We start from the raw sequence: 18,895 nt of genomic DNA on the forward strand, positions 1-18,895 counted from the left end.
TTGGTCTCCCTACTACAGAAAAGACATAGAAAAGTTGGAACGGGTCCAACGAAGAGTAACAAAGATGATTCCTAGGTTGAGAAATTTGTCATATGAACAAAGGCTTCAAGAAGTAAATTTATTCAGCCTACCAAAACGAAGAATGTGAGGCGATCTAATAGAAGTGTTTAAAATGTTTAAAGGATTCAGTGATATTAATGCGGAAGATTACTTCACAATTGATCGATCAAATAGAACAAGAAGAAATCACAATTTGAAGATAAGTGGTAAAAGATTCTCGTCGCACGAAGCTAAACACTTCTTCTTCAATCGAGTTGTTAATGTTTGGAACTCTCTACCTTGTGATGTCGTTGATAGTACAACAGTTACGGCCTTCAAGAATAGATTAGACAAGTGTTTTGAATCCAACCAGCAACTAAGATATTACTCATTGTCGTAATAACGTTAAGTTCTTTCGAATACTGGTGTCCTTGTCCGCTTTTATCGCCCGGTTAGTGGTAGCAGTAATGGTAGTTCTTTCCTCTTTCCTACATAATTTCCATGCAGTTTTTCCATGCTGCATGGTTCTTTTTCCTTTCCTGACAGCTTTGGCTGGAGGGATGGGGGGGTGGGGAGGAGCCTTCGCCTTTGCTGTCCTTCATCTTCCACCTTTGATTAGATAGTTAGTGTAGCTTGTCACAAACAACCTCGTAAGGACCAGCAGGTCTGCTGTTGTTTGTTCTTCCTTTGTGTTCCTTTGTGTAAATGCATTTGTGTACATAAAATGTAAATATAAATTCTATAATATAATATAATACTTGCTGTTTAGTATGTTTACAATGGTGGGGATGGGGCTCTTCCTGTACCTTTCCGTCCTTGCACGGATAGATATCAGTAAGTTGCTGTGTCTAACTGCATGGCGAGAGGGAGGCGCAGTGTCTGGCAGCAGGTCACGGTGGTGCGGGTGATTCAGGAGCTGTTCCGCACACTTCTGGAGGAGGTGCTGGTAGCGGTCCTTAAGTGTGGGCAGGTGTAGGGCGTCGAGGGCCTCGTCATAGGTGGAGTAAGACGGGCCCAGGGTGAGCCTACACTCATGCCTCTGCACCCTCTCAAGCTGGCGGCGCTGGGTGCTGTTGAGGGAAGGAAACCAGGCTGGGGAAGGGTAAGTGAGCTTGGGGAGGATGAAGGTGTTACAGACTCCCGCCAGCTCACGCGTGGGAGTCCCCAGTGACTTAAACTGCCTCAGAAGGTAGAGTTGACAGGAGGCTGAAGCGATGGTGTGGCTGTCGTGCTCCTTCCAGGTCAAGCGGTTGTCAATGGTGACACCGAGGAGCTTGGTTGTCTCCACCACCTGTGCATCACTGTGTGTGTGTGTGTGTGTGTGTGTGTGTGTGTGTGTGTGTGTTTCCTCTTCTTCACCCAACCAGTATCATAACAAACTACATTTCCGGTCCAGCAGTACCGCCTTTCATTACCCATTGGCCTCCTGCTCCTCTGATGCCTGAGTACTACAACCTGACCCTTTCCTGCAGGACATGAGGAGAGTTGAAGCCAAGACGGAGGAGCTGCAGAGGTGCCAGGAGGAGAAGCTAGCTCTGAAGGCCCAGCTTGATGCACTGGGACTCTCTCTGGCCAAGCTGGACATAGCCATAAAGGACACTGAGCTCAGGACCATGGAGGTTTGTCTGAGGGAATCTTGTCTTGTCACCGAGCGAGGATATCAGAACCACGAGCGAGTCTTCTGTAATCACATATGAGTCTTATAATCACATTCTTCTAGAGTCACAAGTGAGTTCTGTAATAACTAATGAGTTTTATAATTGGGAATGACTTCTATAGTGCCCTTGAGCTGCCTCCTGTGCTGTAAGAAAAACAATGGATTGACACACTTACCGATGTCGTAGACCCACACTTATTTTGGGCTGGCGTGGACTTTAGAGTAACTTGCATGTGTGTTTTCTTTAAGGTTGTATCAGTGACATCTCAAGCAATGGACGTCTTTCTCTTTTGATTTTGCGGCGCCCTTGTCCTTAAGCCGCGAATTTTGATAAATCAACCGCTTTGGTGCGAATCGCCCTAACTCCCTTATTTCTGGGGCTTCAGAAAAGTTATTGGTATCACTTGACGGCAAAATGCAAGGGCTATATTTTATAATTAGCAACTGGGCTTAAAAAATTGACTCAAAAGGGTCGAAAATCAAGTAAATTCGCAAAAAAAAAAATGTATTTTTGAGTTCCCAACCTTGAAACCCACTCATTTTTTGAGAATTTCAAAAAAGTTATTTAACAAATGATTTAGCCCCGCCAATGTGCTTTCCAAAATGGTGAACGTTTCCCTGCTCCCAGTAGTTTGGTCGCTAGAGCTCCAAACGTAAACCTTGATCCACACCCACCATCACCACCCTGTTGATGTGTCACTGGTCGCCACCGCCGGCTTGATCCTCGTTATACCGGCGGTACTAGGCACGCATCCAGCACCCCGGCACCTTACTGCACCCACACCTCACTGCCACCTGTCGTCCTCGTCCATGTAGCTATCCAGTCTACTCTTAAAACAAACTATCGTCCCTGCACTAACTATGTGATTGCTGAGTCTTCCATTCCCCCACCACCCTATTACTAAACCAATGCTTGCCTATATCTCTCCTAAATCTATACTTTTCTAATTTAAATCCATTGCTGCAAGTTCTATCCTGCTGGCTAATTCTCAGTACTTTACTTATATCGCCTTTGTTGTAACCCTTGACCCATTTGAATACTTCTATCAGATCTCCCCGCACTCTTCGTCTCTCTAGTGAATGAAAGTTTAGATGTTTCAGCCTATTTTGATATGGGAGGTTCCTCAGCCCCTGAATCATCTTGGTCATCCTCCTCTGAACTGATTCTAGCAAATTGATGTCCATTCTGTAGAGGCAGCTCCTTTGACCCTAAGCTCCGGTGTATCTAACCCCACCTAATATCGCTGTCCATGAATTTATCTAGTCTATTTTTGAATGTGACAATTGTATTGGCACTCACCACGTGACTGCTAAGCCTATTCCACTCATCCACCACCCTGTTTGTAAACCAATTTTTGCCTGTGTCCCTGTTGAATCTGAATTTATCCAGTTTAAATCCGTTACTTCGTGTCCTACCCGGTTCTCTTACCAACAAAACCTTATGAATGTCTCCCTTATTAAAGCCCTTCATCCATTTATAAACCTCGATCATGTCTCCACGCACCCTTCGCCTTTCTAGAGAATGCAAGTTTAACTGTTTGAGTCTTTCCTCGTATGGCAAGTTTCTCAACCCCTGAATCATCTTAGTCCTCCTCCTCTGCACCGATTCTAACATTTTGATATCCATTCTATAGTAAGGTGACCAGAACTGAACTGCATAGTCAAGATGAGGTCTAACTAATGCTAAATATAGTCTGAGGAAGACTTCGGGGCTTCTGTTGCTTACGCTCCTTGAAATAAATCCCAGTACCCTATTTGCTCGATTTCTAGCTTGAATGCATTGTGCCCTTGGACGGAGATCAGAGCTCACTAAGACCCCTAAATCCCTCTCGTGCCCAGACCTGCTTATGAGAGTGTCATTTAAGCAATAGTTATGTGAGGGGTTGTTCCTACCTACACTCAGAATACTGCACTTCCCTACATTGAACTCCATCTGCCATTTATCCGCCCAGTCATACAATCTGTTGAGTTCACCCTGGAGAATACTAGCGTCCTGATCTGACTCAATTACTCTACCGATCTTGGTATCATCTGCAAATTTACTAACATCACTACTAATTCCTGTATCTAAGTCATTGATATAAATAACAAACAAAAGTGGACCTAATACCGAACCTTGTGGGACCCCACTCGTAACACATCCCCAGTCAGATCTTTTACCATTGATTTGCACTCTTTGCTTCCTATTGCTAAGCCACGCCTTGACCCAGTTCAAAACTTTACCCTCTACTCCGTGATGGCAAATCAAAGCTCTTTTAATACAGATTAATAATCAGGAAAGAAAAATTGGAAAACATTAAATAAATAAAAAAGTTATAAGCAAAAAAACTAAGGTGTGTCCAAATCGCTGTGAAAGGGACGAAAAACAGACTATTTTGTGACGGCTCAACGACAAACTTAGAATGGAGCTATCAAAACATCCTTCAAGCTGGTCAGACTACATTGTCAAGAGGGGCTACATGCTCAATTACAGCCTTCTAGAGGCAATAGCAAGGCCACACTAGACAAAAACGGCAAAATGCCTGGAGTTCGTCAAAATCGCTCTCGACAAGGTTTATGTTTTGAGCTCTAGCGACGAAACTACTGGGAGTAGGGAAATGTTATGCACTATTTTGGAAAGCACATTGGCGGGGCTAAATCATTTGTTAAATAAGTTTTGTGAAATTCTCAAAAAATGGGTACTCAATGGGAACTCAAAGACTTTTTTATCGTTTTTTTGCAAATTTATTCGATTTTCGACACTTTTGAGTCAATTTTTGAGCCCAGTCGCTAATTATAAAATATAGCCCTTGCATTTTGCCGTCAATTGATACTAATATCTTTTCTGTTGCCCCAGAAATAAGGGAGTTATGGCAATTCGCACCAAAGCGGTTGATTTTTCAAAATTCGCGGCTTAAGGACAAGGCTGGAGCAAGTGTCTGTTCCATGTGTATAAGTTTCACTGGTTTTATGTATGATGCTCCACTTGACAGTTTATTTATTTATTTATTTATTTATTTTTTATTTTTTTATTTTTTTTCCCTACAGCAAAGGTGACAGCTCAAGGGCATAAGAAAAAGAAAACAATAATGAAAAAAAAAAAGCCCGCTACCTACTGCTCCTAAAAAGAGTACAGAGGAGTGGTCGAAAGATAGGTCAATTTCGGGAGGAAAGGTGTCCTGATACCCTCCTCTTGAAAGAGTTCAAGTCGTAGGCAGGAGGAAATACAGATGAAGGAAGGTTGTTCCAGAGTTTACCAGCGTGAGGGATGAAAGAGTGAAGATGCTGGTTAACTCTTGCATGTCTCCAGCTCTGTCAACTCTCTCCCTCCATTACTTGTCCATTGATCCATTGCACCCTTGATGTCCTCTCCATATACACACTTGACAAAGTCATCCTCTTTCAGTCACACCAGGCATCTCAACCATCTCAGAATGCCTTGCTTCACCCATCAACCACTCAATTTACCATAAGCCAGAAATTTGTCCCCAAGGCATGATGTCCCTTGTTCACCAGGCTGGCAGTGAGAAGCAGAGGCTGGAGGGCCTTGTGATCCAGGCCAGCGAGGAACAGGAGATCAAGAAGAGGGACGAGAAGTTGGCAGTGCTCAAGGAGGACAACCAGAAGAAGAAGGATCATCTGGCCCAGCTGCAGCAGAGAGCCAGCTTCATCAATACAACCAAGGAGAAACTGGACAAGCTCATAGCAATGCTGCAAGAGATCCAGCAGGAAAAGTCAAAGGAGAAGTAAGTGAGGTCTATATTTACAATTGTTTGTTTCATTTGCTTTGTTTTCAGATTTCCCTTCTCTGCCAGAATGGGAAGAATGGAGTCGTCCTTCTCTTTTTCTTTGATCGCCTCCCTGGATTGAGGTCGATGGCATTTATGAACCTTCTCCAGGTAGTTGTGTCCATTGCATTGCCCTTTGCTGCTCTCATTCCTTGTACCTCCCTCTGAAGTCCTTGCCTCTGCTGTGCTCTGCCCAGCCATCCTCTTCCCTCAACAGCTGCTTCCTGCCCCTTGTTGTAGCCTCCTTGTCTCCTCTCACCACAACAAACTCATTCAGAATCAGAGTAAAAACCATTAAACTAATAGTCATTCACTCATGGCTTCCAGACTTTTACTCCTAGTTGTTTATGCAGGGGAGGGGGAGGGAAAAGAGGCAGAAAAGGTTATGAAAATGAACCTCCCTAATGTCCTTGCAGTCAGGGAGAAGAATTGTGTTTATAAATTCAGAATAAATTTCAGAATCTACATGATGAGGATGAAGGATGTACAGAGGAAGCAAATGGTATGCTGACTAAACTATACTGGAAGCAGCACTAGAAATAGGAACACTATGACCTGCCCAGGCAAGACTGTTATGCTGGGATCACACATCTGTGATTTTGCCTCTGCGACTCGCTGCGATTCTGGAAATGGGAAAACAGCGGTGAAATCACAATCTACTACGCTCTCGCTGCAACAGTTGTAACAGGAATTGCAGGGAGTCTTTCTGAAGCATAGCAGAGTCGCCACGTATCGTGGGTGATTGCACGATGCGGCCACTGCTGCGATTTGTTTTGGGATGTTCGTAAGAGATCGCAACTGCCTCTGCAATTCCCATATCGCTCAACTCAACGCAGCGTGATCGCAGTGTGAACGCAGTGAAAGCTCAGCACACTGTGACTCGGCAGCAATATTGCTGCAGTGATTGCAGTGGCCTGCGACAAATCGTTGGCAAATCTAGCAACTTTCTCATCGCAAGATGTGGCGACGAGGTATCGCAACGACATCTCCTATAAATAAACTGGGCGAGCGACGCTCCCTCGCTGAGACTCCACACTGCCGTGCTCCGGTGACGACTGCCTCTCCCTCTGGCAACCACCACTCCCAACCACAGCGTGCCACACAACGTCTTGTCTCCTTCAGGACGCCTACATCATGCCGAAGGAGAAGAAGGACAGCAGCCCCTCCCAGAAGACTAAGAAGACCAAAGTCTCACCACCAGCCCCCACACCTACCAATCCACCAAGGCCCTAACCACCGCCATCATCGTCAACATCGTTTAACACACCCTCAACACTTGACGACCAGCCTGCTGTGGAAGTAATGGAGAATCCACAAGAGGTGATACATGCGCTGCCAGCTCCTCCACCCCCACCAGTGCCTGTTTTACAGGAACAAAAGTCTGATCCGGAGTGGCTGTCCAACCAGATAGTGAGGAGGAGGGCGCCGACAAAGAAGAAGAAGAATCAGAGGGCCAGGCGGCATGTGAAATGAGGAAGAGACTGCTGTCCCTGCCGGCAGGGGTTGAGAGGGAGCTGGGGGGGAATGGTTGCAGGAAAACACTTTCCTGTATGACCAGGGGCTGGCAGACTACAAGAACACTGTAAAAAAAAAAAAAAAAAAAAAAAGGAGTTTTAAAAGAAAGGCCTCCTCCCTCAACCCACCCCAACAGGTGGTTAGGATTAACCCCTTCACTACAGCCGGGCCAAAACAGCGCCCCGCGCCGTATCCGGGATCGCCGCGCGCGCCAAATTTCAAATGTCGCTATTGAATATAACAAGTTTTCAGCCACAAACTCAACATAATCATCATGTATTATATATGAAAACATGCAGAATTAAATGGTGCACATAAAGAAACTTAAATTAATTGATGATTTTGAGATGTAAGCATAAATATAGAGATAAAATAACTCGTACATTGGCTAAAGCGAGCCAGGACGCAGTATGCACGTCCTCGGATATGGTACGGGGCACACAAGGACGCAGTATATGCGTCCTTGTGTTGAAGGGGTTAATTGCAGTACATTGTTGTGAAGTTGAACTGGAAATGAGAGCCAGTCAAGCAGCAGTCTTCATCCACTGCCATAATCGTGCATGCGTCGCAGGTGCTCACGATGTGCTTGCGATGAATCCCTGCATGCAGGGTTGCCAATTTTGGTAGTAACGTACCATATTTGGTACTTTTTAACTCAAAAGTACGTTTGGTACGTCTTTCAATAAATTTGGTACTAAACTGTTTCCGTAGGATTGTTCGAATCTCATATTAGAAAAAAAATCCCAACTGACTGACTGACTGTTTCCCATTTCCTCCTGTATGAGATATTTAATTAAATAAAATACGCATATATTGTGATAATAATAAAAAAAAACAATATTTATGTAAATAACATTACATATTTTCGTCAGTGTAAATTATAAATATACTATATTGTCGACTGAAGTCGTTGGGTTTGAGATTCGGACACCTCTGCTGAGCCAAACCGTACGGAGTCGGACCTGACTACTAGTATCCTACACGTACCATACTCGTCAGAATACAGGCGCCGCGTCTCAGACTCGACTGGTTCGTCAGTGTCTGTCAGTCTGGCGTGGGTTGTACCCCTACGGATTACCTTCAGGATCTTGTAGCGTGGGTGTCGTGAAACTGATAAAAGTAAAACCACGTTTGTGTTATAATTACGGTGAAGGATCAGATTATGCAGACAGTTTGCCCTAAGGACAGTAAAACACCTGCTTGTGCTCTTGGCTTTTTTTTTATAAAATCAAGAGTGGCAGCACTGGTCCATCACTCATCAGTGTCTGTCTGGTGTCACAACTAGTGGTCTGGTGATCTATCACCCTGTCTTAAGGGTCTTGTAGCGTGAGTGTCGTTAAAGTGAAACCACGTTTGTTTTGTAATTACGGTGAAGGATCAGATTATGTAGACAGTTTGCTTTTATTCAGGACAGTATTATACGTACCAATACCAGCTTATCAGAAACAAATGTAGCCTGGGCGTTTGCATATTTTTTTTTATAAATTTTATTCTATTTATTCAATTATTTTTTAAAGGGAAAACATATATGTTAGTGTGCATGTGTAGGAATGAGTTAGGAAACGTGTGTGTGTGTGTGTGTGTGTGTAGGGAAGGATTATGTGTGTGTGTGTGTGTGTGTGTGTGTGTGTGTAGATGGGTGGGGAAGGATTATGTGTGTGTGTGTGTGTGTGTGTGTGTGTGTGTGTGTGTGTGTGTGTGTGTAGATGGGTGGGGAAGGATTATGTGTGTGTGTGTGTGTGTGTGTGTGTGTGTGTGTGTGTGTAGATGGGTGGGGAAGGATTTTGTGTGTGTGTGTGTGTGTGTGTGTGTGTGTGTGTGTGTGTGTGTGTGTCTTGTGGGGTGGATGGTTTTTGTGTGTGTGTGTGTGTAGGGAAGGATTATGTGTGTGTGTGTGTGTGTGTGTGTGTGTGTGTGTAGATGGGTGGGGAAGGATTATGTGTGTGTGTGTGTGTGTGTGTGTGTGTGTGTGTGTGTGTGTGTAGATGGGTGGGGAAGGATGTGTGTAGGTAGCGAAGGACCGCCACGTGCGTGGGAGTGGGGTGAATATGTAGGGAAAGATGAGTAAGCTATGTGCTTTAGTGGCCTTGGGGTCTACGAGATAATTTCATACAGTACGGTTACGAATGTTATTTATTCGTTTCTTTTATCCAGGGTTAATGACATGCTACAAGCATGAGTGATATCAGACAAGTAAGACCACATGACTCTGACAGTGATGATGAGGGTCCTCAGACTCCAAAGAAGAAAGTCAAATATGATCATAAATTTCAGTTGAAACTGCTAAGTGACCCCAAATTCTCACCATGGATGATCCAGAGTAAGAAAAACCCAAATAAGGCATTCTGCACTGCATGTGATAGTGAATTATCCGGCAGCATAACATTACTAGAAAGGCACAACTTAACTGAGAAACACAAGAAAAACATGAATGCAAGTAACCAGCATAAGAAAGTCACCAATTATTTTCAACCAAGTGTATCAGCAAGCTTTGAAAAACAAGTCGTAGCCTCAGAGCTTAAGATGTGCGCCTTCATTGCAGAACATAACTTACCTGTCTCAGTAATGGATCATTTGCCAGGGTTTATTGCTAATGTGTGCCCAGACTCAAAAATTGCGAATGCTGTTAAATGTGGCAGAACAAAAGCCTCAGCTATCCTTGGGAACGTAATGGGTGATGCTTTTCTATCTGAGATTGTTGCTCGTCTGAAGGACACAAAATTTTCTCTCATCATTGATGAATCTACCGACCTTTCTACACAAAAACACCTTGTTTTGATTGCTCGGTTCTATGACCTTGAAGTTCAGAAAACTTGTGATCACTTTCTGAGTTTACTTGAGGTAACTGATTGTACAGCTCAAGGTATTTTTAGCTCAATAGTGCAGTTTTTTGACAGGCATTTAATTCCTATGAAAAATGTTATCGGCTTTGCCAGCGATAACGCAAGTGTTATGATGGGAGAAAAGGGAGGAGTCATGGCTCTGCTAAGAAAAGAAAATCCATCCCTGTTTGTGCAAGGATGCGTGTGCCACTCCATTGCCCTCTGTGCCTCAAATGCATGTGGCGAGCTGCCTAATAGGGTTGAAGAACTAGCTCGGAACATACATACCTACATAATGAACAGCCCTAAAAGATTCACAATATGAGGAATTTCAGAAATTCACAGAGGCTCCACTTCATAGAATACTGCACCCTAGTTTTACTAGATGGCTCTCCTTGGAAGAGGTGGTAAAAAGAGTTTTAGAGCAATGGCCTACACTTAAGCTGTATTTTACATCTGCTGCATTGGAGGATAAGATGGCATCTGCTTCAGCAATATTGCAGGAATTACATAATCCTGTTATAAAAATGTACTTTTCCTTTTTGGCATACATTCTGCCTGCAGTAAATAAACTAAACCTAGATTTCCAGGCAACATCCCTGAGAATTCATAAGCTTCGAACATCTATCAGTAGCAGTGTCAAGGGCATCTTAAGTAACTTCATGAAAGCAGACAAACTAAAAAGCAGTGATCTGACTCAGATTAATGTTCATGATCCTTCCAACTATCTCAGCCTTGGAGATATTTACCGCGGAGCAATAACAGAAAGTATTTTCCTAGAGCACTCTTCTGATATTTCTAACAGAGACTTAGAGCAGTTTCACGTGAAGACACTCAATTTCTATGTTGCTCTCTCAAAGCAAATGCTAAAACGTTTCCTGTCCTCTAATCTATTCAACAACTTACATCTGCTTGAAGCACTTGACCCATCAAATGTACAGCAAGGAAAACCAAAGTCTATCATACCACTGGCAGTAAAATTTCCAAATATAATTGAGAAGAGTGCGTATGAAGATCTTAACAGAGAGTGGAGAGAAATAATTTCATGTGAACTGCCAGCTCTAAGTGTAGCATCTGAGGAGCCTGAAAAATTCTGGTATGCTGCTTCACTAGAAAAGTGTGGTGATGAGGCAAGATTTCCGAATATCTCTAAGCTTATGATGAACCTGATGTCTCTGCCTCATTCGTCTGCTGCCGCAGAAAGGATTTTTTCCCTCGTTACAAACATAAAAACAAAGAACAGATCACGACTAAAAACAGAGACTCTGAATGGATTGATACGTAGCAAATGTATGCTTCAGGACTACAGTTGCAAAACATGGCATCCTTCTCAGGTTCTTCTATCTAAAATGAGCCGAAAGTGGACTCCACAGGAAAACACAAGAGAGGACGAGGATTTACATCTTTAGTCAAGGTAAGAAAATTTGTTTCTTATTATACGTTATATATATATATATATATATATATATATATATATATATATATATATATATATATATATATATATATATATATATATATATATATTGTATTTTACATTTGGTACGTTTTGTTCAGATTTGGTACGTTTTGATGCTCCGATTTGGTACTATCCGCAAAATCAGGTTGGCAACCCTGGTTAAAACATGGTTGAAAGTACCAGAACAAGATTGGATAAATTCGTGGATGTGGGCCACCGATGGCAGCGATTGGTTTGAAACAGCTTTCTTTGAATTAGGTGCTTCATTTTAACATCTCCGTGGTGCAGTGGTTACTGTGCCTAACTATGAATCTGTGGGCCAGGGTTCAAATGGCAGGCACACAAGGCACCCAGCTGTTCATTCTCTCTTTCGGGCTGGTGGATAAATGGGTACCTGGGGAAACCTGGGGAAGGTAAACTGTAAACTTGTATGTCATGCTGACCCTGTGTCTTCTGTTTGTGTTCTCACCCACCTCAGGCTCAAGGGCCACTTGTACAGAGATGAGAACCGTGGCCATGCACAGCTGATGCTCCCAACTTTATTATCCTTAGCCTCCCACAGTCATGTTTTTGATCAGCCTTGTGACAGGCCCAGTAAGAATAAGATGAAGCGTGTGTAAATATTTACCTCAGTGTACCCTGGCAGGGACATCCAGGCAGCCATCCAGAAGAGGGTCTCCCAAGTCACCGAACTTCAGGAGGAGATCAAGGACCAAGAACAGAGTAATCTGCAATTAACTCAGCAGCTCACAGCCTCAGAAACCAAGCTGCAACACATCCACCAGGCGTGGGACCTCAAGCAGGACAGCCTCAACAAAGAGATCAAGGAGCAGAAACAGTAAGCCTTTATGAAGTTTTCAGTATACAAACAATTTTCCTTTTGCATCTATTTCTCTGATACTGTCCCCTCACACAGCCACCCCTGAATGGAGCGCCGTGGCAGAAGAGGCTCCTCCAGGCTTCCTCGTCTTGGCAGGCCCTCTCACCGCACATATCTTTTGCCAACCAACCAACCAACTCACTCACTCACTCTCTCTCTCTCTCTCAACTTTTCTATTGCCATGTCTATCTCCTCTACACTTCCCCTTGTAGGTATGATGTGGTTGTTCCACTTGAATCTTTACTTCCATACTGGTCACTTCTCTTTCCTCATGAATTGAGATGCCTTTTCCTTACCTCCTTTGTCTCTTCAATCCCTTTAACACGTCCGCTGTGATTGGCACGGATTTGGCTTTCACTGGTAGCCTGGTAACCCATACTCCCAGGTCTTTCCCTGCCTCTGTGGTGGATAGTGGAGTGTTTCCCATGTGGTATCGGTGTGCTGGATATCCCCTCCCAAGGTGCAGGAATACATTCTTCTATATTAAATTGTAGCAGCCACTCTTTGATCCATTTCTGTATCCTGGTGATGTCTTCTGGCAGGAAGTCCACAGTCAAGGGGTTGAGAAGTGCTCCGTTGCTCCCCTTGCTGTACAAGTATCAGTTGTTCCTCTCACAACTTTTTCCAGAGGAGCATTTTGTCCTCCAGATAGGTTTCACCTTCCTGCCAAAAGCAAAGAGCGATGAAGAATTGCACCATTTTATTCCTCGTCATGGCCCGGTGATCCCGTTATTCACTCATGTCTGTGTAAGGTGTAGCAAGTGTTAAGAAAGAACATAAGATTGTCATTTAAGCAATAGTTATGAGGGGTTGTTCCTACCTACACTCAGAATACTGCACTTCCCTACATTGAACTCCATCTGCCATTTATTCGCCCAGTCATACAATCTGTTTAGTTCACCCTGGAGAATACTAGCGTCCTGATCCGACTCAATTACTCTACCGATCCTGGTATCATCTGCAAACTTACTGACATATTTCTCACGATGGCCCGCTGATCATACTGAGGCACCACGGATGTCGGGTGTTGGTGCTTCATTGGCAATTAGGAGTGTTGTTGCTTCAGTGGTTGCTTCACTGGTCCATGATGACGTCATTTGTGGATGGGGCCAGTGGAGCAGAGCCGAACTGTTTGGTTCAGCGCAGCTGGAACAGGCTATCTCTTTTCATACACCGGTGAGTGAACACTGGTAGCAGAGCGTAGTTTCGGGGGCATAATGGCGTCTTACAAGTGGCCCCCCAAACTGGATGACGAATCGGTGTATGAGGCATGGAAAAGAGACATTGGAATTTGGTGTGAGCTAACTGATCTCCCAAAGAAAAAACAAGCATTGGCAATACATCTGTCACTTACGGGAAGAGCGAGAGTTGCCTCGTCGGAACTGGACCCGGATGTTTTGAAACAAGAGGATGGTGTAGAACAGCTGTTGGTGAAACTAGATGGCTTGTTTCTTGTGGACAAAGGTCGGCGTCAATTTGTGGCATTCCATGAACTATATAACTATAGACGAGCTAGTGATACGAACATTCGTGAATATGTGGCGGCGTTTGAACACGTATACTTTAACTTTACAAAGCAAGGCATGGATCTCCCTGATTCCGTCATGGCATTTATGCTTCTGGCTTCAGGCAGTCTCTCTGATAGTGAACAACAACTGGTGATGTCTGCCATTAGTGAAGTGACATATGCAAACATGAAATCTGCTTTGACACGCATATTTGCTGGAGAAATTGGTGGTCCTAGCAAAACATCGGCTGCTGTGTCTACGGTTGTAGTGAAAAGTGAGCCCGTGCTTCTGGGAAACGAGTCTAAGGAAACATACACAAAACAACAACAGGCCGTACAGCCCATTGACACTGCCACCGCTGGGGACGAAGTGTTTTACGTGAAAGGACGCGGCCGTGCGAGGGTGCGCGGCGGCGGCGGCGGCGGCGCTTATCGAGGTGGTCGGAGTGCGACAACACACACACACGCGGCTACACGTTCAGCTTCGGGTAGGAGACAGAACCCAGCTGGACCAGACGGTAAGATAACGAAATGCCTCATATGTGGTTCTCGTTTCCATTGGGCTCGCAGTTGTCCAGACGCTTATGAAAACGACAGTGTGGATAAACAGCAGGACTCAGAAACAGTGCACTTATCCTTGTTCATGGGATATGCGGGTGAAGAGGTGAACAGTGGCAAGTTACAAACGCTGGTGGACGAAGCCAAAGGATGTGCTGTCTTGGATACTGGGTGTTCAAGGTCCGTATGCGGCGAAAAGTGGTTTAATTCCTATGTAAGTGAGCTCAGTGATTATGAGAGGGAGGCTATAGTGGAAGAAAAATCCTCCTCAACCTTCACGTTTGCTGACAATGTTACGGTCCCATCACTCAGGCGTGTAACCCTGCCCTGCCGCATTGGGAATACAAGCGGCACCATAGTGACTGATGTGGTAAGCTGCAACATACCATTGTTGTTGAGCAAGCGCTCCATGAAAAAGGCCAAAATGTTACTCAACTTTGACACTGACCAGGTTAAGGTATGTGGTGATATAATTGATTTGAATTCATCATCTTCAGGCCATTACTTGCTTCCCATTTCCCTGTGACTAGGCCATGGGTCATACAGAGGGATCGCTTTGGCGGCTCTTGGATCTGATGTGAAGAAAACTGCTTTAAAACTTCATAAACAATTTGGACACCCAACCCCTGCCAGACTAACAAAATTAATTACAGATGCTGGTATGAAAAATTCAGGGCTGGAAAAGGCTATTAAGGAGGTATCTGACTCTTGCACCATCTGTCATAGATTCAAGAAAACAAGACCCGGCCTGTTGTGAGTCTGCCAATGGCATCTAGATTTAATGAAGTGGTTGCCATGGATCTAAAAGCCTGGGGAAGGTATTATTTCTTGGTCCTTGTCGATTTGGCAACCAGGTATTGCACTGCTAAGGTGATAGCTGATAAGTCTGCAGGACTATTATTAAAGGTGTTTTTCAGAGCTGGATTATGGTGTTTGGTGCACCTAAGAAGATTTTGACGGATAATGGTTGCGAGTTTAACAATGCAGGGATGCGAGACCTTGTTGAAAACTTCAACATAATAATTATGACTACTTCTGCTGAGAGCCCGTGGAGCAATGGGGCCTGTGAGCGACAAAATGCGGTGATTGGTGACATTGTGAGGAAAATAATGGCTGATAGCCATTGCTGCTTGGATGTTGCCCTGGCTTGGGCTGTGTCGGCACGGAATGCTCTCGTTAACTATGCAGGTTTTTCCCCTAACCAACTTGTTTTGGACAAAATCCGAATCTTCCAAACATATTCCTTAATGAACTGCCAGCCTTGGAGTCAAAATGTACCACAGATATTGTAAGGACAAATTTGAATGCTCTGCATGTGGCAAGACAAGAATTCATCAAGGCTGAGTCCAATGAACGTGTCTCTAGAGCACTGAGGCACAACGTACGCTCTAGTGATGTGGATGACCTTCAAAATGGTGATGAAGTTTTCTATAAAAGGAATGATGGGCATGAGTGGCATGGTCCAGGTATTGTGATCGGGAGAGATGGCAAGCAAATCCTTGTGAGACACGGCGGTGTCTACGTGCGAGTGCACGAATGTCGGCTAGCACATGTATTAAACCAAGCAGCAAGAGTGGTTGTTGGAAACACACGAGATGTTAACCATGATAAAGATGTTGATATACATGAAAGTAATGATATAGTAGATGGGGATGATGAGTCTGATGATGATGAAGCCGAAATTGAAGAGTCTACTGATGAAGATATGGCTAAACAGCCAGCTGGTCAGTCTTCAAGGATCCCCAAGGTCTCCATTGGGCAACGTATTAAAGGAATACACTCAGCCAGTGGGGAGCTGTTATCTGGGAAAATCGTGAGTAGGGCAGGTAAAGCCACCGGAAAGTACAAGCACTGCTATAATATGAAAAAAGACTGTGATGGGAGTATTGGTTGGGTAGATTTGCAGAATGATTTTGACTCTTGGGAAGTGATCGACGATGATGTAGAAATGCTCATTCTGTTTAATTCTGAAGATGTGATAAGTGCAAAGGATAGTGAGATTATGAATTGGCAAAACAACAAAGTGTATGAGGAAGTAAAAGATGTCGGACAGGAGGCCATATCAGTTCGTTGGGTGGTAACAGAGAAAATAAAAGATGGCAAACCAGTTGTCAAAGCCAGGCTTGTAGCTAGAGGGTTTGAGGAAGACTCGGCAAGCCTCCGGAAAGATTCCCCTACTTGTTCGAAAGAAGCGGTGCGTGTGGCCCTCTCCTTGGCTTCCACCAACCATTGGGTTTGCCATACTATGGATGTGAAGGCTGCCTACCTGCAGGGTCACGACATTGAGAGAGTTGTCCATCTACGTCCCCCACAAGAATATGCGAATGGTAAGCTATGGAAGTTGAAGAAGACTGTTTATGGCCTTTGTGATGCTGCTAGACACTGGTATTTACGTGTAAGGGACCAGTTGCTGGAACTCGGAGCCAAAGTGTCATCATTGGATTCAGCTCTATTCTCTTGGAGGAATGGTAAAACGCTGGAAGGTATCATGTGTGTTTATGTTGATGACTTTCTTTGGGCTGGTACACATGATTTTGAGCAACAGGTCATAAATCGTTTACACCAAATATTCTTAGTTGGCAGTTGGGAATCCAAAACTTTTAAATATGTGGGCCTAAATGTTGAATCTAATGCTGACGGCAGTATAACGCTTGACCAGGCACAGTATGCTGCATCCCTTAAACCAGTTACGCTGAGTAAACATCGTTCTTCAGTGAAATCGGGAGAATTGTCTCACTCTGAGAAAGCAGAGTACAGGGCTTTAATTGGGCAACTAAATTGGATTGCAACACACACAAGACCAGATATTGCTTTCGACATGTGTGAACTGAGTATGAATGTCAACAGAACCACTGTAGCCGATTTACAAAGGCTTAATAAGGTCATTACAAGAGTGAAAACTGATAATATGAAATTGTACATTCCAAAGATGGACTCGCTAGAAGACTGCTTCATGGAGTGTTATTCAGATGCCTCGTTTGCAAACTTAGTGGGAAATGGCTCTCAAGGAGGCATGGTAATCTTTTTACGGGGTGTTGGCGAAAAAAGATGCCCCATATTTTGGCAGACGAGGAAGATAAGACGGGTCGTCAAATCCACTCTCTCTGCTGAAACGCTGGCTCTGCTCGAATGTGCAGAGACTGCAGTATACCTGGCTAACTTATTACAAGAAGTATCTGGATGTGCTAAACTTAAGATAAAGTGTTTTGTTGATAAAAGTTTAGTTGATGCTCTACATTCATGCAAGAGTGTGGAGGACAAACGCCTGCGGATCGATATTGCAGTACTACGAGACATGTTGGAGCAAGGAGAGATTGATGAAGTATTCTGGGTACAGTCTGGACAACAACTTGCAGACTGTCTCACGAAAAAAGGAGCTTCAACGGAGCGGCTGCGGGCAGCAGTCAGCAGAGTCTAATTTAGTTTATTCAGAGAGCAACATGCACTTAACAGCCCTATAAGTGCACTGATCTGTAAATAAATCCAGATTCACATAATGGTATGTGGCTAAAATGTATTGATCACATTATGCTATGTGGCTACAATTGGGTTATTGATAATACTTATACAAGAGTTTAAGTATTGGGCTGACTTGTATGAGTATGAGATCGAGCAATCTTTGCAAGCATCTAGTCCTGTTATCCTCCACTAAATCCTCTACATCGGAAAACATTGGACAACTGTTTTTTGTAATCACGGTGCCACAACATCATCCAAGGAATCCATTAAGAGTATTCAAGTAAAAGAAGAGGGCGAGAGTGTTGGTGCTTCATTGGCAATTAGGAGTGTTGTTGCTTCAGTGGTTGCTTCACTGGTCCATGATGACGTCATTTGTGGATGGGGCCAGTGGAGCAGAGCCGAACTGTTTGGTTCAGCGCAGCTGGAACAGGCTATCTCTTTTCATACACCGGTGAGTGAACATCGGGTGTCCAGTACCCACTCACTGTTGCATAAGGTGAGGCAAGTCTTTTCTCTGCAGGGTTCTCGAGGACCTGGAGCGCAACCAGACGGAGCAGGACATTGTGTGCAAGGAAGTGAGTGATGACGTGGCTGACCTGGACGGGCAGATCAGACAGTCCATGGAGGAGATCCGGAACACCAACATCATGATAAAGAACAACTACAAGCTTATCCTCGATGCTGTATGTACCATTTTACTTATTAATACATTAACTCAAATTCCACTGGTCAGGAAATTCATTGTCGTGCTTTATGCAAACAAGGAATGGAGGCGTAAGGGACAGAGTCAACTTTGCTCTAGTTTGCACTGGGAAAGTCAAGATACACACCACAGGATGAACAAGAAATATGATGCAAGGGAAAAGTGACCTAGTATGTGGTGTAAGGGACAGAGTCAACTTTGCTCTAGTTTGCACTGGGAAAGTCAAGATACACACCACAGGATGAACAAGAAATACAATGCAAGGGAAAAGTGACCTAGTATGTGGTGTAAGGGACAGAGTCAACTTTGCTCTAGTTTGCACTGGGAAAGTCAAGATACACACCACAGGATGAACAAGAAATATAATGCAAGGGAAAAGTGACCTAGTATGTGGTGTGCCAAGGATGAGTTTTCCTTCGCAACTTGTATCTTGTTCTGCCTGAGATGTGTAGCCTTGCCTCTCCTCGTGCAGACTAGATATAATTGGCTTTGTCCTTCAAGTGCCTCAGTGATACCCCCCAAGACAAGT

The 18,895-nt window shown here is 44.1% G+C and overlaps 1 protein-coding gene and 1 long non-coding RNA gene across 5 annotated transcripts in view; one reads left to right on the forward strand and one right to left on the reverse strand.

The window, feature by feature from the left end:
• Positions 1-18,895, forward strand: part of LOC126987379 (probable inactive protein kinase DDB_G0270444) — a 42,571-nt gene that overhangs the window by 19,481 nt on the left and 4,195 nt on the right. For all 4 annotated transcript variants that reach the window (XM_050844365.1, XM_050844364.1, XM_050844362.1 and 1 more), the window contains 4 exons: positions 1,512-1,658; positions 5,192-5,421; positions 11,906-12,097; positions 18,184-18,346. In XM_050844365.1, the coding sequence (XP_050700322.1) occupies positions 1,512-1,658; positions 5,192-5,421; positions 11,906-12,097; positions 18,184-18,346 (732 nt within the window). The remainder of the gene's footprint in view (positions 1-1,511; positions 1,659-5,191; positions 5,422-11,905; positions 12,098-18,183; positions 18,347-18,895) is intronic.
• LOC126987380 (uncharacterized) overlaps positions 12,104-18,895 on the reverse strand; it is a 32,443-nt gene continuing 25,651 nt past the window's right edge. Inside the window, exon 3 of the long non-coding RNA XR_007740848.1 lies at positions 12,104-12,802. This is a non-coding gene — a long non-coding RNA (uncharacterized LOC126987380). The remainder of the gene's footprint in view (positions 12,803-18,895) is intronic.

This window comes from Eriocheir sinensis, chromosome 64 (genome assembly GCF_024679095.1).
Source record: "Eriocheir sinensis breed Jianghai 21 chromosome 64, ASM2467909v1, whole genome shotgun sequence".
Classification (NCBI taxonomy): domain Eukaryota; kingdom Metazoa; phylum Arthropoda; class Malacostraca; order Decapoda; family Varunidae; genus Eriocheir; species Eriocheir sinensis.